At 34.0% G+C, this 27,881-nt stretch overlaps 1 protein-coding gene and 1 non-coding gene across 2 annotated transcripts in view; one reads left to right on the top strand and one right to left on the bottom strand.

The window, feature by feature from the left end:
- LOC149064610 (dystrobrevin beta-like) overlaps positions 1 to 26,668 on the top strand; it is a 44,424-nt gene extending 17,756 nt beyond the window's left edge. The window contains exons 8-17 of the mRNA XM_089254563.1: positions 652 to 760; positions 1,651 to 1,817; positions 3,626 to 3,753; positions 8,134 to 8,229; positions 8,660 to 8,741; positions 13,337 to 13,419; positions 17,734 to 17,935; positions 20,997 to 21,270; positions 25,824 to 26,032; positions 26,219 to 26,668. Of these exons, the coding sequence (XP_089110689.1) occupies positions 652 to 760; positions 1,651 to 1,817; positions 3,626 to 3,753; positions 8,134 to 8,229; positions 8,660 to 8,741; positions 13,337 to 13,419; positions 17,734 to 17,935; positions 20,997 to 21,270; positions 25,824 to 26,032; positions 26,219 to 26,341 (1,473 nt within the window). The 3' untranslated portion in view covers positions 26,342 to 26,668. The remainder of the gene's footprint in view (positions 1 to 651; positions 761 to 1,650; positions 1,818 to 3,625; positions 3,754 to 8,133; positions 8,230 to 8,659; positions 8,742 to 13,336; positions 13,420 to 17,733; positions 17,936 to 20,996; positions 21,271 to 25,823; positions 26,033 to 26,218) is intronic.
- On the bottom strand, positions 10,023 to 10,096 carry TRNAF-GAA (transfer RNA phenylalanine (anticodon GAA)). Its single transcript has one exon. It is a non-coding gene; the product is annotated as a tRNA-Phe (tRNA).
- Positions 26,669 to 27,881: the final 1,213 nt, after the last annotated feature.

Raw genomic sequence — 27,881 nt, 5'->3', positions numbered from 1 at the left:
TTTCAGGTACCTTACTTGTCTATTTGCCTGTTGTGGCTTTTGACTTTGCATTTATATTAAAATTTACTTTTATTGAGAGATAGGATGACACAATAACCAACATTTAAAAAGCATCATTTCAACTTTTTCCTGAGGCTAAACACATAAAGGATGAAACTTGAATCTTCATTCAATAGATAACTACAGGAAAGACTAATACAAGAAGAATCACATGATCACTTTTTTATAGATCTAATATATAATGAAGTTTTAAAAAATAAATCAATAAATAAAAAGCAATCTTTTTGTTTAAAAAAAAATATTTTTCCAGATTCTTAAATTGGGGGTTGACTGTATGATACAGTCCATGTGCCAAGTCTATGTTTTTGTGAAGTAGCCTTTGTCTGAAGTTTGATCAATATGCATTGTGGTTATCCACTTCATGAAGACACTAGACTTTGAATGTGGACTGTAACACATACCCACAGATCAAAAAATTCTGTACCCTATTATGTTGCATTTGCTGACAAAGTTGCACAGAAAAATTTTTGATATGTGTATGTAAAGTTATAACAAATAAGGGAGTAGGAATTATTTTAATTTTTTCAATTCCTGTGCCTTTTTAATTATTTTTTGTTGAATTTTTTCTCTCTTTTATTGATTTCTTTTTAGCAAAGCAAAGTCACAGTGAATGATTTTTTGGATGTGCTTATGTCTGATCCTGGTCCTGCTTGTTTGGTTTGGCTTCCTCTTCTTCATAGGCTGGTCAGTGTTGAGAATGGTTAGTATTCAGTTGGATGCAGTTAGTTCACAATAAAGTCATACAGTCAATGCTCGTTATAACCCCCCGCCCCTCTCATCATTCCAGAAAAATGTACAGAATACATAGGTAACAGCACGCACAACATTTTACTGGCTAACCGTTAATCCTAGAGGTATACTTCCTATAAGAAAAAGTATCTAAATGACGTAGAACTCAGGTACATCATTTATGTTGTAAGGGGTTATATAGTTATTGAAATAAAAAAAAATAACTTTTTATACGGACACATTGTGCCCAAAAACCCCATGGAAAGTTATCCATTCTCTCCTGATGCCAACAATAACAACAAAAATTCCACTTTCCTAAGTGCAATATTTAATGACATATTTGAATTCAAAAAATGGAGGAAAGTGGGGGGGGGGAGGAATAAAAAAAAGTAAAATGGTTTACCTGTCCTACTGCAGTTACAAATTCAGGATTTTAACAGAATATCACAGTTTTTCGAAGATTATTCTGTCAGTGAACAATAATGGAAAAACATTTTAAATCTTGTCATCTAATCAAGAAGTCATCCTGAATTAACCTCTTAGAGCATGATTGAAGTGTTTCGGTTTTCATTCTATATTTTACCCTGGATTAGGTTTTTTTAGAACAACCTGTATAAGAGCTAAATTATTTTTTGAGAGCAAATAGGAATATAAAAATATTGATGCAATTAATTTAAACATACTTTGTGAAAGAAATAATATAAAACCAAAACACACTTCATATTATGATCGAGCAAGCCTAAAGAACAAAACAGTACAGTGTATGACATGTGGTATGTTATTTCCCCCATTCAACCAGTTTTTCATAAAGGACTTTAATTATTTCTGTTAAATATTTCATTTTAATATGTTTTTTTATAGTTCTACATCCAGTTCAGTGTGATGGCTGCAACAGAGAGGCTTTCTTAGGATTCCGGTATAAATGCCAACGATGTTACAATTATCAATTATGCCAAGATTGTTTTTGGCGAGGGAGAGTTTCTGGAAGTCATAACAGTTCACATGAAATGAAAGAATACACTTACTATGTGAGTTTTTTTTTTCTCTCTACACTCAATTTTGTGTTTTAAAACTTATATTTTCTTATATGATCAAGTATTACATTTTTTTTCTTAGTATTATATGTATTTTTAAACCAGTGGTCATCAACTTATTCTAAGTTGTGAGTATTGTTTATGCCAAGTGTCTTAAACTTTTCTACTCTACTAACCTTTTTTCAACAGAAAATATTTCTTGAGTCCCCTACCCCTCGCCTTAAGCAAACCCGTTGAGTCCTATATTGTACCCATTGTGTGTGTTATCGCATGACATGAAAACCATGACACTGCTTCCATGCATATCCCATTGCTGAAATCTTTCCCAGCTTGGTTTTTATGCAGAGCCTGGTGGGAGAAAGGAAAAAAAAATTACATGCAATTGTGAGAATTAAAAAAAAAATAAATATGAATTCAGTATTAAAAATTTAACATGAATGTAGGTACATGCTTTAAAAAATTTAAAAAGACACAAAAATGAGAAATGAAAATATGAATGCTACGAAAAGATGTTCAAATGTCAGAAAGAATGACAAAGGGTACAATGCAGATGAAAATAAAACGCAAAAGGAAGTTGGCTTCCAGTAACTCACACTGACAGGTGCATGCGTGAGAATTCAAACTACCATCACTGTCCAGAACAAGGTATGATAACTCCAGTCAAATCAGACTATTAGGTACACACACTCACACTTCCGGCACAACTTGGTAGTAAATTACCCATGGCCTTTGTTTGAAAGAAAGAAATTACACACACACACCGTAGAATGATTTAGTACCAATTGAATTAATTCAGTCAAAAACCTTTCTTCCTAGAGAAAGTACTAAAGTAGAACTCTAGTACGCACTAGAATATTTATACCCCTTTCAATTTCGGTGGGATGACACGTGTTTGCATGTTGTAAATATACTTACTTCCATTTTCTATGTATGGGACTTTTGAGGTGACATATTCAGGCAGTGCCATCTATTGGTTAGCTTTAGGCAAGATGGGGGAGAGAATTACTTTACTGTCACATTCACACACTGTAACAGTCAATGATTTTATAACTGCAGGTTTTTATTCTCAACAAAGCCTTTTTTATAACAAAGCCTTAATATTTTTCTATTCTTCACTGTTTTCAGGTAAGCACCAAGCACCTCCATACATGAGCAGATACACAGGATCTTTGAACGGTAGGGGGGAGAGGGTAGATCATCACAGAGAGTGTGCATAGTGAATAGGGGGAGCAATTGTCCACCTCTGCACCCAGATTTTTTAGTGAATGGGGACAGTGAACCATCACCCTCATTCACCATATGTGGTCAGGATACATTCTTTCCAGGCCCCCCCCCCTTGTTGAGCCTACCTGTGTCCCTTACTGATTCTGTGATATACATGTGGAGTTGGGTAGTTGTTGCTTGGAATGAAATTCTTTGCGTAGAGGTAGTACAGATACATTGGCACCATTGGTAGATATATTGGTAGTCAGCAGGACCACCACAATTTTTTTTCACAGTGATCCAGTTATTTGATCAGTGATTTTGAACAGCGGACCATCGATGATCTCAAACATTGAATACAATACTTGAATTGTAGCACAAAATTAGTCTCAAATGCAAAAAAGGTTGAGGAAGCACTTGTAACAGAGCATGTTCTCACCAATTTTCATGAAATTTTAATTAAAATTGTTTTTTAATTTTGCTTTTTCTGATATTTATTACTTTTCCTTTAATCCATGGAAACCAGTGAATTTGTTAATTTATGAATGCTACTTTTTTACTTGTTAATTTGTATTTGTTAATCTGAGATTTTTTTATAGAAATCTCCAAGCAAACAATTAGGACATTCCTTAAAAAAATCATTTCGCTGTATTCCTGACAAGCAGATATCTTCGATTCCTCGTTTTCCTGAAGAGCCAGAGAGAACATTGAACCTCCAACATATTGTGTAAGCTTGTTATTTTGAAATGAAAGCATTATTTCCCCCCCCCCCCACTTTTTTTTTAAATTTATATTTTCCAATTGCTTGGTAATGATCTTCTTAAATAAACATGGGAATTCTTTTTAAAAATATTTTCCATGGTATCTCTAATCGCAAAAGGTTTTTCTTTAGCTTTTTTTTTTTTCAATGAGGGAACAAAAATATAATTAACATTTGGGGTTTTTTCCCCATTTTTTGTCTGTTAGAAAATTCATGAATTTCAATTAACTTTTGAGTTTTGTCCTTGACCTGGCTACAATGGTCTAAGCTAATGTGTCGACTTATACAGAAAGAATGAACTGTGGGAGATAATAAAGTAATATAAATACTTTAATTTAAAAACTTGTAATATCAACAATGAGTGTACCTTATTTTCAATAATACCCAGAATTATACAATTTTCTGTAAAAAATGCATATTTATATGTTTTTGTGAAAAGAGATTCTAGTTTATTTTTTTATACGCTTGCACAAACAGGTTGTAGCGATTCAATAAAAAAAGACTATGTAGTACTGTTATATGGGGATTTGGGGGGGGGGGGACATCTACAAATATTAGTCATTACAGTAGATAGCGATTTTCTGCCGAAGAATAAGTATTTGATATCTTATTTGTTTCTTGTATTAAAACAAGTCTCATTTTTTTTTAAACGACAGATTTTAAAACTTCTTTATTAGGGACTGTTTATATAACTTCGTTGGTAAAACTGTTGCATCGAAGCCATAGGTGTACAAGCACCTCTAGTGTTTTTTGCCATGCATCCGAGCACAGCAGCATTTATTCAAAAATTAGAATTTTTATTTGAAGCTCAAGCTCAGCACCACAGGTCTAATCTTCCGATTCTCCTGTATTAACAGGAGCCTTAAACTGAGCATTTATATCCTAGCACCATTCATGAATCGGCTACGTTGAATGAAATATATATCTAACAAAAAATACTAAATGAGAATTTGATCCTCAAGTGTATTTATCTTGTCGGAAATAAAGTTATTGAGTATAATGTAATACATATAACTATACGATGTCTAATAAACTACTAGCGAATTATATAATGCCGAATTATCATAGGCGTAAATTTGTCTTCGGTCCATGAGCCCAAACCCACTCAATATTTGTCATCATCTTGGTATTACCAATAGAAATATTGGGTTTGAGCCCTTCCTCCCACACAATATTTTTGAGAGCTCCCAATATTTTAAATAACTTCACGCTTTTGCATATTGCACTTGATATTCAAATTTGATAACGCACTAGTCAGTTTTAAATTCTCTCTCTACAAAATTATTCTAGTTTACGACCCCTCAAGCAAAGACATGCATTGAAAAAAGGGGAAAAGAAGATTTCGAGTGGAAAATGTGTTTTTACTCACAAAAATAATTTGCAAGATTACATTTTCTTATCTCAAATCAGCGCAAATACTTGGCAAGCAAAAGGATGGTGTTTGTATTTCTTCTGTAGAACTTACGATGTCAAGAAACATTGGATAGGTTGAAGCCATCATTATAAAAATAACTTTTAGTCAACTTTCCATTTAATACATTGTGGAGGAGTAACTACATTTTTTATTGTAGTTTTTACCGAAAGGCAGGTGTTTTCCCAACTTACAGTCCCAATTAACTAATATTCATGTGCCTTTATATATGCAAAATTGTATCCTGATTTGCGTGGTTATCGTTGATCCCACCTGTCGTGCAACTTCAGGGTTATTATTGTATTATAACTTTTCACGTTTTCATGCTGTAATCAAGTTATTTCATTGGCAGATGTTTCATTTATTACTGTGGCGAATGACCTTAGCCTAGGTCAGGGCTTTACAAATTGGAAAAAAAAATTGAGGTACTAACCAAATATTTTAGGAGCCAAGTATATTTCGTTTGCCTGGCTAAGTAATTATACACAGACAATTTTTACGTGCCAATATCAATTTTTTTAGCTGTCATGACAAACTGACACCTGGAGTTTGTCAAGCTCAGAAGTAAGTGATGGCAGGCAAGAAGACAATACTGTTTTTCCCCTCTCCCTTTTACTTTGAAAGACAGTCATGCAGGAGAACGTTATTATATATTAAAGAATATCACAAAGCAGATAAGAATGACAACAACAAACCACAAAATAAAGGCTTTATTGAAGAATATGGGTTTTTCTATGGAGATACTCATCTTTGAAGCATGCAGCATAGAAATGGCGATATGCAGTTTAACGATTTCTTTCAAATCAAAAAGAGTTCCAAGACTCCTTGTAAACTGCAATTTCTAATACATAGTTAGAAATCTATTGTGACGTTATGTGAGAATACCAAGGTGGCCAAGCAAATGCAAAATGTTGAGATATAACTGTCACCAAAGTGTTGTACAGTCGGACCTGGTTATACCGAACACAGATATTATGAATTTTCTCTTATAACAAAGTTTTTCCATGTCCCGTGAATTTCGTATTGCTTATCTTTGTTATTTTGATTGCTTATGACAAACATCGATTTCAGCAAAGTATGCCTATAACGAATTTCCAACCAGTTTTAAACAAGAATTTTCGAGAATTTCTTTGCATTCTTATGTAAATTTTCTTATCTGAAAATTATCTTTCTACAATACTTAGCTACAGCTGAGAATTTTCCTTTTTTCCTGGAAGACATTCTATTAGTGCTTTTTTTTCTTTGGTATTGTGAAATCTTTTATTTTTTTTACTATTCTCTAATTAGTCCTATTTTGTTCAAAGAAAGTATTTTTTCTTAGAAAAAAGAAGAGAAAGGTTGTCTTATTCTCAAGACGATAACCTCCAAAATGCATTTGCTGCCAGTTACGTCAGAGCCGAGGTGCTGTGGATGCTCTCCACAGTATTTTTTATCATGCATCAGAGAGACCCCAGATTTGATTCAGAAATCAAAGTTTCCTATGTACAACTTGATTCGAGCACCTACAGATCTAAAACATTTTCGACTCCCCTGTGTGTCACTTTTGTTTAGCTAGATTCGGACATTAGTTGTGATAGTGTTATCATGTGCGAGAGAGAGTAAATTTTCAGAATGTCCAAGCACAAAGTGCTTTCTGTGGCTTTTAAAATTGACACTATACAGTTGTCTTAAAGCCAAAAACTGACAAAAAGTGAGATATCAAAGAAATTCAAGATTTATTGAAGTTTGTTATTCACGTTTTTGAAGAACAAAGAGAAATTAAAGAGAAATTCCAATTGAGGGAGTAGAATCTGATGGTGATCTGAGCATCTGTAAGAAGAGATTCAGAGAAGGAGTTGACACTGATACGAAGGCAGCTCTTGCATTGTGCAAAAAAAGTGAGAAGGAAATACATATGTTACACACTGCCAAGGACCTTATTTAAAGAGAAGACTTCACATTCAACATGCTTATTAGGCAAATATGTTTTTAACACAAAATATTTAACAGCCAAAATCATATCAAGGAAAAATAAACTAGTAATGATTAACATATTTTTGTTCATGTATTTAATTGTGGAAAATTTCAGTCAAATTTAAATTTTTTTTTAATATACAGGATTAATTTTTATAATGATCTACATCTATTTTTAAAGTACTTATTTTATTTAAAAAATGGGCATGTGCTGCAAATAATGTTTCATTTTGCTTAATCACACCATTTTCCAACACAGTACGGATATAACAAACAAATTTGCTGTTTTTCTCGAGTTTGTTATAAGTGGGTCCGACTATAGTAACAAACACTTAACACATCCTTCAACATGCAAAGTTTCATCTTGCATCCACATAATGTAGAAATACTGTGTATATACTTATGTATAAGCAGGGTTTTTCCACATTGGAGAGGGGGAGGTCGGCTAAAATATGAGTATATATATGGTAGCTGTGTGTTGAAATAGCATGGTAGAAATAACATTTTTCTGCGTAATTCTACATATTTCTACTTCTATGCTACATGCGTCTATGTCCATGATATCTATCATGAGAAATATTATCTCCATTTGCTCCTGATCTCTGGGGAAACATTTGTCAGAATCCTCTTATTGTGCAAACTCTGCTCCTCTAATCATCTTCAGCGAAAAAGCCCACATGGAGAATTCTTCAATGGATACTTCACTTTTACATTTCTTTGCTGTCATTCTTATCTGCTTGTGTTGTCATCCAAACTTGTGTTCTTTAATGTTCTCATACATGATTGTACTTTGAAGTAAACAAAAAAATTTCAATTTTTTTTTAAATTTTCTAATTAATCTAATAATATTGCCATACCTCCAGCATTGCAGCCTGTAGGACCTTGTTTGTAGGGAATTTTTTTTATGAACACCCTGTATGTTATTTGGTATATTCTGCAAATTTTATAGTTACACTTTTTTTTTTAAATCTGAATTATTGCAGACCACCATCTCCGATGCCAGTGCATAATGGCTTCTTTGAGACTGGATCTTACTCATGTGACATATCATCTTTAGATAGCAGATCGACAACTCGCAGGTTAATCAGTTAGTTTTTTTTATATGGTCTTATTTATTGACTAATAATCTTATGCAGTTGGTCCTTTTTATAAAAAAATATAAGCAAGATTGCTTCAATTTTAATTCAAGATTGTATGCAAACACAACCCTGATTTGTAGTCATAAGTTGATTTATTAACATTTTACCTTTGGGGAGGGCAATTTTATTGAGCAAAATTGCTAAGAAGCTATTCTGGAAATTTTCAGAGGACATGTTGCACAATTTACTATGTCTCAGCAACATGGCAAGGATGTCAAATAGAATAGGAAAAAAAAACACTTTTTATCCATATTATAAGCAAGGGCATTTAAATGGACAAAAGTTCAACAATTTTTATGGGGAATGTAGGGGAAAAAATTTATGATTTCTCAGTGTCTATTAAAATACTTCAATAGCATTTGCATTTCAGCTGTGATTCAAGTAGAGGGGTTGATGATGAGCATCGTCTTATTGCTCGCTATGCTGCTCGGTTAGCTGATACTAGATCATCGGTAAGTTTTCAACAACTCAATGATTTGTGTTCAATATCTATTTTAATATGCATTTTATTGAAAGACAGCTGATAGAAAAAATTTTCTGCCTCTGATCTCTCTCTCAAATTTAATTTCCCTAAATGAAGGAAAAAATATGCTATTAGCAATAAGAGAAATTGCATGAGATCTGCATATGCAACATAAAACTCCAGCAGAAAAAGAATGATTATTGTGTAAATTAGGATATATTACAATCATGGGATGTCCTCACGCATAAAAATCAGAAATAAATATTTTTGAGAAATTGGTTCCCGATACCTTTTTGTCAATGTTTGTGCACTGCTGAATGAATAGAGACAAGCCAAAGTCAATCAGGTGTTGGTTGTCTTGTACTATTGCCACCTCCATTCCTTACAAAGTGGACTTGTTTTCTCTACACACAAACTTTTTATTCTTTCAGTAGCTAAGTTTAAGGTTGTTATCTTCATTGTGCTGGTGAAAAATGGGCTATTTTGGTCATAAATTAGTTCTTTGATAAGAAAATGAATTGGTGTTTAGCAACCTAATGTCTGTTTCTATGCAATAATTTGCTATGATACCTGGCACTGCCCATGTTTTCTTCAATTAATGGGAGAATTCAAAAAAGTGTCAAACCAATTGCACGTATAAAGGAATAAACTATTATACCTATACTGGCAGCATTAAAAAGGTGATAAACCATTGTAAAGGCATATACATGTCTGAAATACATAGTTTGGGAACCACAGTAACCAAAGTTCACATTTAAAAAGTTATTGATGTGGCACAAAAACCATTCTTGCCCTAACACTTTATTGCCCGTTTCAGGCATTTGCCCAGCTTCAGGCATACTTTTAACCCATTGACGCCAGTTGGCAAGAAAATTTGCCATTCCAAATTTAAATTTTTTTTTTTTGTTGCCAATAAACGGTGAGAGTGGTTCCACTCAGTGTTTTTTTCTTTCTAAAAATCAGTTTTCTTTAATGGGTTAAAGTAGCCTATCGTTCAAGTCAGGTCCTGCTTTGTATATATGTAAAATTTGGCAATGATCGGTCGAAAATTGTGGATTTGTATAGAGAGCATATACACATACACAGCAAATCAATTTTACATATATAGATTAAAGTATGTCTCAGAAAATTAGTTCGTGTTTCTTATTTCTGTTCTCTATGAACACTAATAATTACGGTTTGAGTGAAGGCAACGAGATACAAAGTAAGTGATAAAGTAATTCTCACTGGCTTTTGCGAAGATATATTTTGGAAAGAGATAAAATTCAACTGCCCCTGCAGGGAATCGAACCCACATCCTTTCACTTTTCGGGTGAACGCCCTAGACCACTAGACTACAGAGGCACCGAATCTCTCAATCTTTCCTTGGAGCTTGTGTACACTGAAAGGGACCGTACATGGATGGCCGGACTGGACTCGGGCCAAGCTCGCAATCCTTGTATCACTCCTTGCTTAATGTATAAGTTAATGTTTTACCGTTTTGTTTTTTGTAATTTTTTTTACCAAATCAACTGGAGTGTTTTCCCAAGCAGCCCCTATAATTTGAGGTACCATTGAGTATAAAGAAGCCTCACACACACACCACACCATAAAAAAATCAACCAAAAAATAAGAAATTAGTTTCATGACAGACTCAGATTTTCTTCAAATTTAGTACATGTACAAATGCCGTTTAGAAAATGAAAATACTGAAATTTTTGATGGCCTGCATGCTCTACGTACATATAGAGCTATATTCATTTAAACTTTGTGAACCTATTGAAAAAAGCAATAAAATTAGATTATTCTTTTTCGTTTTTTTCGTACAGCAACTGTATTGATGCAATATATGAGCATCAGGTATCTATGGAAACATTATTTTCTGTACATTCAGAATAAAATATTGTAACATCTGTTTTGGGGCTCAAGTTCAAGGTGCACCATCATCACACCTTGAACTTGAGCCCCTAAATTCTGAACTTTGAGATTTTTTCAAAAATCTGCAATCATTTTGAACAAAAAAAAAAACTTGAAGAACCAGAGTTTCAATTTTTTCCCATTTTAGCACTAGTATTTGTTGAAACTTTATCTTATAAATTTATTTGTTTCAGCTTTTTTTCTCGGAAATATTTTAGCTTGAAAACTGCTCTTTAAACATTAAGTCAAATTTTGGCCATTTTTCTCAGAGCAACAGATAAAGCTTTCAATTTCAGTGAATTTAGAATAATATGTCAGTGACTCATTAACAAAAGTTTGCCTTTGGTTATTTATTGTATAAAAATTTTATTTTGGTCGTTTTGGCAGCCATTTTTCTCAAATAGGTCAGGTGGATAGAGCTTTTCATTTCCTTGGCTCACGGGGACTGTATAAAAAGTTAATTTTTATATTTTCATAACCATATATATATACAACCCCTTGAGAAACATGAGTGACATATCTGAGTACTACATGCTATTTGGAAACTTTTTCTAATTGGAAGTATACCTCTTGGATCAATGGTTTGGTTCGCCAGTAAAATACCATACCCCCTTTTTTCTATGCACCCTGTATAATATGATGATTATGGATTTCATCAGGCCTGTCATTTCAACTTTTTTGGGGGTGCAAAGAACCAACTCAACGTATGTATATACAGTAAAACTGACTGTCACTCTCATTTAACCATCTGTTTCTGTTATCGGTCATCTAAAAAAATATAAAAAAACAGTCCCAGGTTCTAAAGTTCAAGAAAATCGGATCACTGCTATGGTCTGTGCAAATGCCACCAGCAATCATAGTATACCCCTGCTTGTAATTGATAAATCCAAAAAACCATGTGCTTTTAAGAATTTAAATATGAATGCATTGCCTATAAACTATTGCCCCAAATGAGTGCTTGGATGGACCAATAAATTTTTTCAGAATGGTTACACAACATTTTCATGACTCAAGTTGGAGCTCATATGGCTGAATAAGCAGTTGCAGCAGGAGGCACTGCTGTTAAGGGAAAATTCCACGACACATCCCTCTTGTTAGCTCAAAAGTGATGATGGCAAAATAACATGCCTCTTTCCCCCAGTGAATACAATTCCTCTTATCCAGCCTATGGGCTGGTGAAATGTCTATTTCAACAAAATTTTAAGGAAGTAAAGGTTGGTTTTATAGGCTTAAGAAACGATTCAGATTACGCAATGTAAAAATCACTGGTGATCAAGCCTCTGCTGATCAGGAGGCAGCTAAAAAATTTCCAAAGACTTTGTAGAAAATTATTGAAGAGAAGAGTTATGAACCTCACCAGGTGTTTAATGCTGACAAAACTGCACTATTTTGGAAGAAAATGGAGCAGAGAACATTTATCACCCAAGAAGAAAAGTAAGCCTGTGGTTTTAAGGCAAGGTAAGGTAGACTTGCTATGTTGTTTTGTGCAAATGCGTATGGGTACATGATAAAGCCCACTGTCATTTTCAAATCTATGAATCTGCAAGCATTGAAGGGAAAGGATAAGTCAAAGCTCCCGCACAGTATTTTGGATGAACAATAGAAAAGCTTGGACTACGAAAACACTTTCCTAGATTGGTTTAAACTGTGTTTCGTTCCAAAAGTCAGAAGGTACCTTGAGGGTGAAGACATGTCATTCAAAGTTCTTTTGATACTGGATAAAACTCTTGGTCACCCAGATGTCAATGAGTTCAAAGCTGATGGTGTGGAAATCCGTTATATGCCTCCTAATACAACATCTATCATTCAGCCCCTTGATCAGGGTGTAATGTGAGCATTCAAGGCTCGCTATACATGTCATTCAATGAAGATGATTGTGCATACAATAGAAGAAGATGCAAATACAGACAATGTCTTGAAAGTATGGAAGAATTACTTTATCGCTAATGCCATTACTGTCATCACTAGAACCATGGCAGCTCTTTAGACAAAAACAGTCAACTCGAATTGGATTAACCCTAGTCCACAATGGACACAATAACTCCAGGACACAACCATTTCTACAGAGCCAACTGAAGAGATTATAAAAGACGTTGTCACCTTGGCGAATTAGGTGGGTGGAGAAGGGTTGAATGATATAGAAGAGAAGTGAAACAGCTAATTAATTGCAATTCCGAGGTATTGACAGAGGAGGAATTTATGCAGCTGATTGCTCATGAAGATCAAAATACAGAAGTAGAAGACAAGTTAATCATGAGTAACATAGCGGGAGGGCTTCGTAAGTTCAAATCAGTGCAGTAGATTATTTTTATGATATAGATCCCTCTATGGTGCGTTCCTCGCATGTAGCAAAATTTCTAGAAGTCGTCTTGTCAACATAACTCCAACATACTTGATGATATGAAGAAGAAACGGCAAACAGAAATCACAATATTCTGTCAGAAAACATTGCCAACAATCATTAATCAATGCATACTCTTTTACATTCCTTTATACCTTTGCATGACCCTGTTCTTCTGATGATGTTCAATAAATGAGATAAACAAAAAAACTATGGTTTCGGTTATTTGCGGGTTTCCCATATTTGTGTCCTCCCCCGGAATGTAACCCTCATGAATACGGCCGATTGTACAATGTATTGAAATTTATGTTGTTTCTTCCTTCTTAGACATATTTCTTTTATTGTAGGTAAGAAGCCCATCTGATCTGAGCTTGAACATGGATACATCTAAGCAGCATGATCTTATTGCTGAGCTTGAATCAAAGAATAGGTATATTACCCAAATTAAACATGTTTAATGACTGTTTTTGTAATGTGCTTTTGTTAGCTGCACAGTGTTAAAATCCTTGTTGGGAAAAGTTTAATGACGTAAATAATATAGAGGTAAGGTATATAGATTTAGTGAAAGATGTATAAACTATTTTAAAGGTATAAAAATACACGAACATAATTAATTATTTTTTTATCAGCTATATTCTTTTTCTTCCAAATTTGATGCATTGGGTGGTTTGAAATAATGTCAAATGCTGCTGTTTATAAATTAACTAGCTGATACCCGGCGACGTTGCCCGCCCCGTAAAAAATGTATATATGTATAGCTTATTAATTATTTCTTAATCAAAAAAATTCTGCATCAAGTAAGAGAAAATTACTTTTATTTTTAAATATTTTAATTAAAAACTTCAGGCAGCAATCGCTTGTGGATACACAATATTTTTTGTTTTTCCATCTGGTGCGTGGATATGTTTTTGGTGACAGTTGATGATGTCCTGTATTATGCCATATGTAAGATCTTAACCTTCCATATGTTACTTAATGAAAATGATTACCAAGATTGTTTTTTCAAGAAATGCATCTTTGCAGCAGCAGTTCATTTCAGCAAATTTTGCTGAAAATTGCAAATTTTGCAATATTTAGCGAATTTATCATAAGTTGCATTTTTTGGCTAACATTAGTGATATCCCATATTTATAAGGTTGCAATTTCCCACATTTTCTTCAGTGAGATTCACCCAGTATGAAGCTAATTTTTATTTGAATCCAAAATGAGATATCACTAATATCAATTACACCAATTTTACAATTGGTTTGGAAGTAAATTATCAAGTGTTCCTATGGACCACCTCTGGTCTGCCGACCATAGGTTGAGAAACACTGCTCTACAGAGATATGCAAGTTATCCGACTACTAGACACTCTCTACTCCAAGGGATGGTTCCGTGGAAAAAAAGATGGTGCGGAGGAATAGAAATGTCCAGGGTATTAATTTTTTCGGATTGGACTTAGTAATGCCCTGGAAAGAATGTCTAGTTGAAGGTCCAGTGCAGGGTTCAAGCTACGGTCGCATTTTTTGCAAAATGTGAGAGAAAATTGTAGAATGCGAAAGAAAAAGTAGCCACTTTCGCAAAAATGCGTACAGGAGGTGCGAAACAAGTAGACATCCAACCATCAATCGTTACATTAACATTGTAGCATTTTGCTAAAGCTTTTCCCCCATTTTCGTTTTTTTGCGAAAGGAATTTTTTTATCCAGCTTAAACCCTGGTGTGAACAAAGGACTATTTGGGGTTGCTGGTATGGTACACCATCTTGGCCCATATCAGTTTTTCTCGCATGTTGTGTTCTACCTGAGCACTGCAAGCCTGAATTTTAGGATGTCAATAGTGCTATAGATTGATTAATTATTATATTATCATCAAAATGTAATATAATATATTTTAATATAATCAATTATATAACTATCAAAATCAGTTATTGAATGAATTGTCATTTCACACGCTATACAGGGTGTCCTGTATAATGAAACAGGAAAAACTGAACGAAAGAGTACAAAATGTTTCAAAAATGATTGCGTAAAATTGGTTTCAGAGCATTAACTTGCTAAACTATTTGGGAAAAAAGGTTGTTCTTCTATGGCTTGTGGAAACAAAATTTTAACAAATACAGTTCACAGAAAAAAAAAATCTGTGGTAAGCCAGTTCGATTCGAATGCTTCATATGTCTTCTGTTTCAAAATGAGTGACCTCAAAAGGAAACAGTTTTCGATTAAAGAAGAACTTGAGATCATTTCTGAGGTTCATGCTGGAGTAAATAAAAATGTGACATTAAAATACGACATAACTCCATCTACGCTTTCGATATTTTTGAAAAATTGGCAAAGTTAGAACTTCAAATTCAAACCGCAGTTATAGGATCTTTTTCCATCAGGCCCAGGTCTTTCTTGACCACCTGCTTGTATATCTTCAATGAGACAGAGGAGCGGGCAATGAGCGGGTTAGGAGAATGCGTTGTAGGATCCTATAGAAAAAAAAGACTAAACTTTTAAAATTTTCAAGATGTTGATGTAGCTGTCTTTACAGGACATTTGTTTAAGACCTTTTCTAGAAATGTACATGATTTCAGGACATTAATTCCTGAAATACACCAGTGAAAAAATTATGCCAACTAAAAGTTTACGAATTTTATCTGGTACTAAAAAAAACCCTTTTTTTTTATAAAAGGTTATACGCATAAGCGGATATGGGCTCATTGAATATGAATGGGGAGGATCACAGAGTGTTCATAGTGAAGGGGGGGGGGGGGCAATAGTTCATTTCTGCCTTCCTGCTTATGCCACTACTACATTTTTTTAGTGAATGAGACGATTGCTCTCTTCGTATCCGCCTATGATTCCACATTCATATAATTTAAACTGTGAAAACACTGCTATTTAGTAGAATGACAACTTCAAACAGATGCCTATGACACATCTGAGTCATTCTTACAAAACTGGACAAAAAATAATTGTCAACCAAAAACTCCAAAAAAAATCCTGAAGTCACTTCTTTACCTGCTAATAAATGAAATGTAGTCACCAATGAAATGTGTTAAAAATTCATAGTGAAAAAAAATTAACCTTGTTAAGAGATAGGTAAAAATCCAATGGGCATTTTTCCTGTTTCAACACTTAATGTGATATTAATGTTTGACAATTGCAACATATTCCATCTATTTTAGTAGATAATTTCGAATTTGGACAAGCACTGAGATACTCTGAACAATTCTTTTGTCAATTGCATTTTTATTTCCTTTTTTTGTGTTTCCTCACTCTTTTTTTCCTTCAAGTTTATGGAAGACAACAGATTTTCAATTTGTCTTTGTTTTGCTACAATATGAGATGCACTCTCAAAGCAGTGTCTTTAGATGAAACATTACTCCAGCTTATTGTTACAACCAAGAAATTTGGATTTTGTTTACTTCCCCCCCCCCCAACTTATGATCAAATCTTCTTTCTGGATACCTAATGCCAGGAGAAAGACATTTTTGCAGGTTTTGCAATCCTGATCAAAAACTAAGCATGCTGAAAACATGCGCTTTTCGGAAATGATAAACTGAATTAATCTAAACTGAAAAACATGGTAAAATGAAAATAATTTTCAGCTATATATTTCTCACAAAAAAAGGCCAGGAGAAGGACATTTAGTAAAGACATCTTTTTTTCTCCTCTATAATAAACCTAATTTGTGAATTAATTTGCGATTCTAATTGATTTAAAAGGAGCGGTCAAGTGATGGATACATTCTTCTTAACCTTTACACACAGTACAAAATTTGACAGGTGCAACTAATGTTGTTGGAGTTGAACCAATGTTTTCCAAATGTCACCAATGAAAAAGAAAAACTGGGGAAAATTTTTATTTGTCTGTAAACTATTGATAAAAATATTTAAAATTATGAAAAAGTATACAAATACTAAAAATATGTACTATTGGGAAAAAAAAGAATATATTTTTGTTTTTGGATAAAAAGTTATTTTTTCAAATTTGAAAAATGAACATTGGAAAGAAACTCGTGTTAAGATCCTGAGATATTTCTGTGTGACAAAAATAAGGCACATCAAGTTTGACGAGATATCTCGGGGTTGTTGCTGTATGTTCTTCTTGTATTCATATATGCAAACTGTAACTGGGCTTTTGCCTGTAGTTTGTATTTAAATAAATAAATAAAATTTGTTTGGGCCAATTTTAAACATCTATTGATGAAAAAAATTAAAAACATTGGCAACTTTTCAAAAACTGGAATATAAATAGAAAGTAGTAATTTAGGCCAATTTCATGAAAATCACCCATAAGTTTGAGACAAAATATTGCCAATATTGTTTCCATTCAACCTCCTTATTCCATGCATCGCCTCTGGGAAACACTAAACATCACTTCAGAAAAATTATACCAAGCTGAATGAGAAACATCAAAATTGGTTTTAGATGTTGCAAACATTTGGTTGCAACTTATTCATACTAATCTGTCGGCAGAAATTACTTTTAGGCAGTTTCACAGTTGAAAATAAACATAAAAAAAAATATAATTCAGTGTGTCCTTGAGGCAGGCCAGAGTAAGTTGAAGTTGAGGCCTATAACATTTCAGACCACTCTCATATTTTTATGTGCATGAATAAAATGAGTCATGCCACATGCTAGCAATGGTGAAAATTGCTGTCTTAGGGAAGGAAAGTATGGAACGGTTCTCAAGGATAATTGATGAATGTGGATCTAAAAAAATTCTGAGTTACAAATAATCTTCTGTTCATATATATGTATTCTTTCTTGTCAGAGAAATTATGCAAGAGATAATGCTATTAAGAAGACAACAAGAACAGGAAATCGCTTTAGAATGTGAACAAAATCCAACGCTTTTATCTGAACTAAGAGCATTGAGGCAAAGAAAAGAAGAATTAGAAACTCATCTTTCTACTCTTCAAGAAAGTAGGAAAGAACTTATGGTTCAGTTAGAGGCCTTAATGAAAATGCTGAAGGTATGGAATTTATTTTCAAAACATCTAATATTTTTATGACATATTGTGAATTTAATTTTCCTTCCTTTATTTTCTTTTATTAATCTCATTTCATTGAAACAGGCTATAATTTCTTCAGTGAAATCCAGCAAATGAACAATTTTATTGTGTAAAATGATTCGCATCATAATGGCATTTTCTTCATATTTATAATGAGATATCATACTTTTTAACACATTTTAAAAACAAATATACAAACCCGTTGCTTCTACCGTCCCCCCCCCCCTGGAAAATTCCATTGCCCCTCTGGGGGATGTTAGCATATTGCTCCCTATCTCTTTGATTCCTGACTACCCCCATTAGCTTCACGTCATATGCAAATTTCTTAATAATCCCATAGATAAAAAATTAAAAAGTAATGGGGGCCCAGGACACTTTCTAGAGAGGAACTCAACTTATGATGCCTGTCCAATCAGAGAGAATTCCCTGTTCACCTTAACCTGTTGTGATCTATTTCTTAATCATGTATATTCTACATATTCTACAAATACAACGCCACAACAATCAAAATGCCCAACAAGGTGGCTGAGAAAAAGATGCCCATAAAAATATGGATGTCATATATTACAAAAATGAAAAGTTCTAATATCATGTATGTATGTAAATTTTTTATCAGAAAAAGAATTTAAACTTTTTTTTTTAATTTTGTGATATGCTTTCCTAAAGCTATATACAGTACTTGGCTAGGTATTTTCACCTGTAGATAGCAGCACACTAATTCTGAATTAGTGGAGAAAAACTTACTCAAAAAAGGGAAATTTTGGTTTATGAGATTAGTTATTAAAATGAATTTTTGTTCATATAATAAGTAAAGGTTCAAAAGACTGCATCATCACTTCTCATTATCATATTTTGCTAAAACTAACGGTATTTGCAATAGAATGATAAAACTTTGAGGATATATTTTCTGTTTTATAGAACGTATTTACAATTTTTTAAGATCATAAATGTATTTTTTATAAGCTTTTAGAGCATAAAAATCCTAGCCCTACTTATCACTCTATTCTGTGTTTTTAATTTTTAAGAAATATACAATTTTGAAATCGGATGATTCTATCTAAGTCACCCTGTAAAAGTACTAATTCAATATCTCCGCTGCATGCCAAAAGCACGGATATACAACTCTTCCTCTCTCTCTCTTTTTTTTTTTTTTTTTTCTGCTGCTGTTTGGATACCTTGTTTTGCTACACCTAGTACTTTTTTTTACCTAGTTGTGCCTGAAACATGAATGTATACACACATTACAAAGCATTTGAGGAAAACAACTTCCATAGAGTAACATGGGTACAGCAAACATTCAAACATTATTTCCTATATTCTTTTTTTTTTTTTTTTTTTGCAAGGACAGTGCACATTCATGATTCTGGCATGACGGAGCCGATATATTGATTATTGTACAAGTAGAATTTGATAAAATTGCATTGTATGATACATGGTAATCTGCTCACCTTGGGCTTTCTTTAGTTTTGACATATTTTTAAATAAAAATGAATTTCTTATTTGGAAGTTTTTATTTTGGAGAAAATCTCTCGCAACCCCCCTAGTTCATTGACACAATCACCCGGTCGCGACCTATGGTTTGCGCATCACTGGTCTAGTTGATTGTGAGTGGGAATAAATAACTATTCAGTGGTTGTTGGTACACCATCGTGGTCCATAATAGTTTTTCCCGACAACTCGTTTCTATTGTGTTCTACATCAGCACTGTGAGCCTAAATTTTAGGATACCAAAGTGCACAGCTGTAGATCGATTATCAGCAGTGTAACCAGATGCTTGGTCAGCCGGGGCAGACACACATTTTGGCAACTCCTTGTAATGTTGAAAAAGAGTTTAAAGGGTGAAATTTGCATTTCCCCCCCCCCCCCGGTCTTACCCTTGGGGCATCAGATTCACCAGATTCCCTCTAGCTGTGGCCCTGTCAATTAATCAATTATTATATTACAGTGTCAGTATAATCATACTTTATAAATATAATCAATTATATAATTATTGTAATCAATTATATAATTATTGTAATCAATTATATAATTATTGTAATCAATTATATAATTATTGTAATCAATTATATAATTATTGTAAAATGAATTATCATTTTAAATGTTACGTAGATTGCAAATTTTATTTGGTTTTTTTTTTTTTTTTTTTGCAATTAAAAACAACATATATACATGATAAAATAAATACAAACTTATGAATGGGTTCTCCTCTGAGGAAGAGAGAAGTTAGGAGGAGTTCCTCACTTCAAATGAGATTAGAGAGATGAGAAAAGCCAAGAAAATTTTTGTAGAAAAGAACCACCCAAGTGAAGTTGTAGCAGTGAGCAAGCAATGAATTTGTCCAAAAATGCAATTTCTCATTTCAGCGAGGTCCTCAAAAAAGAAGTCTAAAGCAATCACCATTGTGTTAATTCCTTTTCAAATTCACACAGAAAGATTGGTGAGCCTGCAGATTACAATGTCTTAAAAAATAATTCTCTCTCTGGTAGTTTAGGATAAGTAAATTTACAAAATTATTGGACTGTTGGTGTATTATGGTGTCATTGGATTGTTTATTAAATTATTATTGTATTGTATTATTTATGAAATGCTGTTTTTATTAGTCGTTTTTATTAGTCATTTTTATGTGAATGCATAATTGTGAAATGAATCATCCAAGTTAACATTATTTCCTATCGGGGAAGCTTCATTATATACGAGTGATTCGGATAACAAGCACATTCACGGAATGAATTATGCTCATTCAGAAGTTCAACTGCTTATATATTGAAATTAATGTAATTATTTCAGGCACTGTTTTCTTTATTATACTAATAATAATGAACATTGCATGTCTGCTGATTCCATGTGACTAAATTATTGTAACTATTATTCATTATACTTGTCCTTTATAATTAAAATTGTCCTACTTTTTGCAATTGAGTAGCGGGTTTCGTGTTTCAATTCTGTATAATTATGCAGTTTGCAATTAGACATCAAAGTTTTTTTTTGTACCTGCTCATTTTGTTTTAATTTTTAAATATAGAATCATCATACATCACCACAGTCTACACCCAACAGTTCTCCGCATTCTGCTGCTTCCAAGTCACCACCATTGTCAACTCCATACCCTTTGTCTTCATCAAGAAGTGCTGTCACCACCCCAGATAGCAACCCACCAACTTCTGGGAGTCTTATATCCCATGATGGTGATGCTTTTAGTCATCCAGGAAGTGCTCAGAAGTTAAGAAATGATCTGCTTCTTACAGCTGATTCAGTAACTAATGTGATGTCGTCTTTAGTACGCGAATTGAACTGTGGTTTGTATACATTATGTTGTACGTCTTTTTGATTAATGCTGGTGTCTTTGAAATCATTTTCTGGAAAATTCAGTGAGATGAGGCATAGATATCGTCCTGAATTAGAATACCTGTGTATTGTTTCACCACCTTTGCATGGTGATTACATAATATAACAATTTGATAATATGTATATATCTGCAATGTTTTTTATAGAAAAACAAACAAATGTTGATGCAATGCATGGAATTGAGTTCCCTTTATTTCAACATTGCATACAACTGTAAAAGGCATAATCAAATTGCCGCAGATTTTTTATAGCAACTTATTAAAGACTAGCTATAATACCCAGTGCTGCCCGGTTTTTCTTCAATTACTGGGGGGATTGAAAAAGTGACAAACAATTATAAAGGCGTAAACTATCATACTGGCAGGATAAAAGTGACAAATCATTGTAAAGGTATATACATGCTTGAAACGCATTGTTTGAGAACCAAAATAAACATTTCGAAAGTGGTTTTTTTGAGTCCCAGAAACCATTGTTGTCCAGCTCTGACAAGATTTTAAAGTAGCCTATCATTCAAGTTGGGTCCTATTTTGGTGTATGTGCAAGATTCGGTGAAGATAGATCTAAAATTGTAGATTTGTATAGGGAACATACACATAGACAGAAAATCAATTTTATGTATACTAGCTATAATACCCAGCGCTGCCCAGATTTTCTTCAATTACAGGCAGAGTAGGAAAAAATAAAGATTTTTTTTGGATTTTAATTAACTGACTGCTTATTAATTAAAACAAATCTTACCTTGTTAATCATTAAGAATGCATATTTTCATGGACTTAACTTATGGGTGGGTGGTTCCACAGAACCTAGCACTGCGACCAGAGGTCTATTGTACTATTTCCAAAAGAAAATAGAAGTCTTTGATAGAGGCCTGTAGCTGAAGCAAAGTTCAGCATAGATCTAATAGGAATGTCTTGAAGCTCCTATGGTTCAATCAAACGACAACCCCAAGTGCTCAAACCTGTGTGCAGAGTATTTTTTACATTCTCAAAAAAAGTGAGTAGCTGTTTCTTCCTTATATAAATAACCTCTACAGGTTGAGTCACTACTAACTCCTATAACATTAAGATGCCTTTTAAGAGTACAGTGACCAGTAAGTAGACCAACAGCTCTACTAACACCATTTTTGCTGAGCTTCATCAGCTCCTGCCTAAAACTAGGGCAGTCACAATTTATCTTTTTTGCCTGTTGCTGACCATCAGTGTTCAGCCAATCTTGGTACTGTTTTCTCCTGAATGAGTTGAAAAGAGTATTTCTGATCAATTCCCATGAAATGCCCAAAGCTAGCTCAGGACCAATGAATGGAGTCTCAGAACCCCTTCTAGCCAGCTTGTCAGCCAATTCATTACCTGAGATAACTGAATGACCTAGTACCCAACAAAGCTAGACTCTGTTGTTGTTAGATAAATTACAGAGTACAGTGTAACACTCCCAGACCACATGAGAAGTGATTTCAGACTTCGGAAGATATATCAGCCCAGCCTGACTATCTCAGAACATATAAAAATGCATCTTCTACTAAAACCTCTATCTATGTAAATTTTACAACACATGAGAATTGCAAAGATTTCAGCCTGAAAAACAGTGGTGTAGCTGCCTAAAGGATATGATAACTGTGTACCATTTCCAGGACAGCATACTCCAGCTCCAGTACTGTTTCCAAGCTTAAAGTTGTCAGTATACCAAATAAGATTTCTATCACTGAGTAGGAGCAATACCCCAGTCTTTCCTAGAAGGGAATTGAACCATATAAGGCGTATTAAATGCAAGTTTGGAAAGCATGCCATCACTTGGCATGTTGAGATATGGATGTTGTGTAACATTTATATCAAGACCACCCCATGATAAGTACTGTGAGTACTCTTTCCAATGACCCAAATTCTTGAATCTTCTCATGCAGATGATTGCATGCTTCAGCCTCTATGCGCATGTGTAGAGAATACATCCCGAGTAAAAGTTCGAGTGCTTCAGTAGGAGTGGTTTTTATACAGCCAGAGATGGCCATGCAAACCATTCTTTGTAGTTTAGCCAAGTCTGACTTAACCATATTGTACCTTGTTCTGGACCTCCAGACAACAGAACCATAAGTAATAATAGGAGATGTGATCATCGAGTAGATCCAGTGGATGACACTAGGATTTAATCCCCATGTCCTTCCAATAGCATTTCTGCAGGCCCAAAAAGCTCTTAGCTTCATTCAGACAAAACTCTAGGTGCTTCTTCCAGGTCAGTTTCTGATCTAGGTACACACCTAGAAATTTAACCTCACTAGCATATTCAAGAGTTTGACCAAAGAACTTGATGTTCTTCAAAGAAAGGTCTTTTTTTCTGGTAAAAGCAACCATGGTAGTCTTTTGTGGGTTAACAGAAAGTTCACTGTTACACCACTTTTCAACCTTCCGAAGGGCATAATACTAGATACAGTATCAATGTGCTTGCCCCTAGTGACAATTACAACATCATCAGCATAACCAATGCAGGCCATTCCAGATTTAGCCATTTTCTCCAGAAGCGAGTCCACAACTAGACACCACAAGATAGGAGAGAGTACACCTCCCTACGAGCATCCAGCTTGTGCGTGAATTGTCATGTTATCTAGTACTATTAAATTCATACTATTATCAGTCGAAATAGATCTTGGAAAATGTACTCTAAGCATTTCAACTAGAGTGTCTTTCTCAGAGTCTGTAAATTTACCATTAGGTAGCTTGATGGTATTCAAACCACAGTTTCTGTCTTTGGACATCATTTTGACCAACCTTGCCGAAGCAGCGATATCATTAATATCATCACAATATTTTCTCCAAGTGGCTCTCTTGGAATCTCTGATGGCTTTATTATAAGCAGTGAGTGCAGTTTTATATTCCTGCCACTTACTACTTTTTTTAGCTCTATTAAAAAGCCCTCTACAGCTTTTTTCTCATTTTACTCAGCTCTTTTGACCACCAAAGCACTAATTTCTGTGATTCCGTATTGGTAGTCTTACAATTTTGGTGAAAAGATTGTTGACCAGCTACATGTTATTCTCCAAACAGCTCCAAATCGAGTACGGAGGAAAAGTTTCCAAATTGACCAGATAGATGTCAAGGCTTTGTAAGCAACCCAATTAGTTAACCTTGGGTTTCTACTTATTGTTACTGTCCTAATTGGTCCTGTAATAGTAAACATGATCAGACGGTGGTCTGACTGCATGATTTTATCTGAGAGAGAGAGTAAGAGTGTGTGTGTGTCAGACAGACATGACAGACCTGCCTTCCTTTATTTATTGCAATCACTGCTCGCCCATAAAACATGGTGAGCATTAGCATTGCAACCAAAGATGAGTTTCTTTTTACCCATGCTGCAATACTGGAAAAATTCTTTATCAGCCTTTGAAAATGGGTCTTTTTCTTCAAATGGAAGATATGCTGGCATGAAAATGATTTCTTCTTTATGTTCTTGCATTTCATAAACTATCTTGATAGTAACAGTGTCACTACTCAGATATTTTACAAGATTTATCTCAGTGAGCTTAACACTGCCAATAATGCAATGCAAGATATCATCGTCACTTAGAACATCGTAAAAGATATTATATTCATTGACCTTCAGACCTAAAATTTTACCATTTAGAGTCCAAGGTTCCTGTATCAAGGCAATGTCAATCTTGCCTCTAGTCATTTTCATGCATAGTATAGCAAAAGCAGAGCGACTATGATGAAAGTTGACTTGAACAGCTTTGATTTTACGAGTCGTACAAAAATAGTCTTTCAATGTTTTTTGTCATTGAGCTCTCACAAATGCTTAAAATGCTTTAAACTTATTTACAAATACAAATATCTTTCTCATCAACCCGCTTTTCACAAAAAATAAGTTCCTATCAATATTTGACTAAACCCGTAAGATCACATTTTGTATCTGTAGTTTTTACCGTTTTCTGAGTCAATGCATCAATTTTCTTCAAATGAGCGAGATCACCCATTTTTGGGAAACATTGATCTAGTTCAGAGCCATTGTTGTAACCGCGTCATGGGCACTCAGTAAATTAATATTTGGATCCTACCTGACTAGAAATTCTAGATTACCAATTTAAAATTTTCGTAGCCCAGATCTTAATATCATGGAGACACCCCTGGTCATGGCTGACTGTCCATGCATTAGGACGGTATTTGCAATATGTCTGTATAGCTCTTGTTACTGTATTCCGTAAACCAGTTTGATGTGAAACAAAGCGTTTCACACATCATTACATTTTTAAACGGTTCTTACTATTTTAAATGAATTTATGAAAAATGTCTCATATAACCCAAAAACATGTTTAATTGATACTAGGATAATTAAGTTCTACTATAGCTAACTTTTTTGTTAATCTGGAACAGGTTGCTTTTCAAAAATGATACTATTTTTCCCCACTCATGATAAAATTACAAAAACTTAAGTTTCATTATTCTTTTTAAATGTTATTTCTTTTTGCATTTATGACAATAGAACATTTCCAAATGGTGCAGTTTTTCTTTTTCTTTTTTAGAAGTGAAGATGAAAGATGGTGAAAGCACCGCTGGTAGTGCAGATGACTTGGAAGTTTCCTGGCAACAGGAAAACCTGAGGGCTCAAGATGCAAAGTTTTTAGCAGAAATAGAAGCCAAAAAGTCTTTTCCTTCTCATCATACTTATTTGAACAGAGAGGATTCAGATTCGCAAAATAACAAGCATGACTCTAATGATGAAAGTTCAAGGGTGAATGCATTATACTTTTTTAAAAACTGGATACGGTGCATAATTTTTTTATGGTTATTCGATTAAAAAGTATTTCCTTTTTCACACTTCAAAAATTAATACATAATTTATTTTGATTAGAAACATCAAAATTTGTTCTTTTTGTTTAAATGATTGGAATATATTTTTTTTATCTCACTCAAAAAGGATATGGATCTGTTTCACCATTCAGCTATCACCACCGATGACGAGAGTTATGTTAGAACGGATGAAGACGAAGATGGAAATGTTGACTGGGAAGAAACAATGCACCTTTGGATTAACCGCTGAAGAGAACTACGATAAATTATTAAAGTGCAAAATAGTGGTTTTTTTTGTGGATCGATCTTCGATAGAACTTAAGAAGTGTAGAAACTGTTTATTGTAGGGAGAATGCTTTACATCAATATACTTCTTTTTTGGTGTGCATGTACATTCACCTTTCAAACATCACAAAATGACTGTTTTTATCAAATGTTACAAAGTGAAAGTAATTACCGTACAAACCAACAATTTTAGTTTTGTTTTTAAATAATATTTCAAATATGAATGTAGTGAAACCCTGATTAGATGCCTTTCATTTACACGACCAATACAGCATTTAGCTTTGTCTCAATTCATCTTTTCTATGATAAAATATTTCATTATACACAGAAATAATAATAGAGCCAGCTGATGGCCATGGTCGGGCTTGGCACGAGTCACTCACTAAAAGTTGTTTTTTTAAGCTGATCAATTTTATTACATATTTTCAGCTTCAAGTCACTTTTTCCACTGTAATGAACTGAAAACAGTGACTTTGATATAGCTACCATTTTTTTGACGCTCTATACACAGAATTTCTGTAAAAGATGCATAGAAATATCTAAAGCACTTGTCCTGTGCATAAAAATCTTCTAAGCGTTGGAATGGTTTTTTTTTCTTATTAATAATAATTATTAATTATTTTTTTCCCACCAACCACAATTGCGCTACCTCTGATCAGCAGTGATTTCCAAAAGTGGATGCCTAAAGAAGTGTCACTGTACATATTCTTGGAGTAAATTATGTGTGCATCTCTAACAAAATGTGTTTTTTTTTAAGCTATGTCTTAGCTGTGGAAATTGCTTTTCTCCCTTTGGTAACTAACACTTAAAGCACACATATTTGTGTGAATAGTCGTATGCGAAGAATTAATGTGGAAACCCATTTTTTCATTGCTAGTGATGTGCTTTTTCTTTTGGCATTTGCATTCTGACTTGAAACCAGTAAAAATGAACTGACAGGAATATATGTGCACTTTTGTGAAACAGTATACCAAAGGTACACTTGGCATGCGATTGTTGGAACAGAAGAGCAAGATTCTATGGACTCGCACAAGAGAATTCGAAGTGAGAATACACGTTTGGAAGGCTGCTGTCGCTTTAGCAGGAATTCTAATTGATGTAAATAAAAGTTTCTTTGTGAGATCAAATCCCAGTGAGTTTTTAACCTATCTTTAAGTCCTCCGCAAAGAACCGAAGAACTTCCACGTGACAGGATAATCTGGTGACAGAAGTTCGACGAGCCCAGCAGTGGAGCAAATCTGGTGTCAGAGGCAGGATGTTGCTAGGAATTGAATGGTGAAGACAAGAATGGAAAAAGATGAAATGGGAGAACAATTCAAACAGCTGATGACAATGGACCAAATGAAAGCAGACATTGAAGACAGGATTCAGTCAGCAAACGCAGCCACGAGTGAGGATGCCGCCACCGTCAATGTGGCCATTGCTGCCATTAACACATCCATCGCTGCCTTCAGGATGGACATATACAAGAATCTAGAAGAATTCTGGGAAAGTGTCAAGAAAGG

Source organism: Pholcus phalangioides, unplaced genomic scaffold (genome assembly GCF_987345545.1).
Source record: "Pholcus phalangioides strain wild (caught in Gottingen) unplaced genomic scaffold, Ppha-v1.0 ptg000042l_1, whole genome shotgun sequence".
Classification (NCBI taxonomy): Eukaryota; Metazoa; Arthropoda; class Arachnida; order Araneae; family Pholcidae; genus Pholcus; species Pholcus phalangioides.
This window is presented reverse-complemented; position numbering and strand designations above follow the sequence as displayed.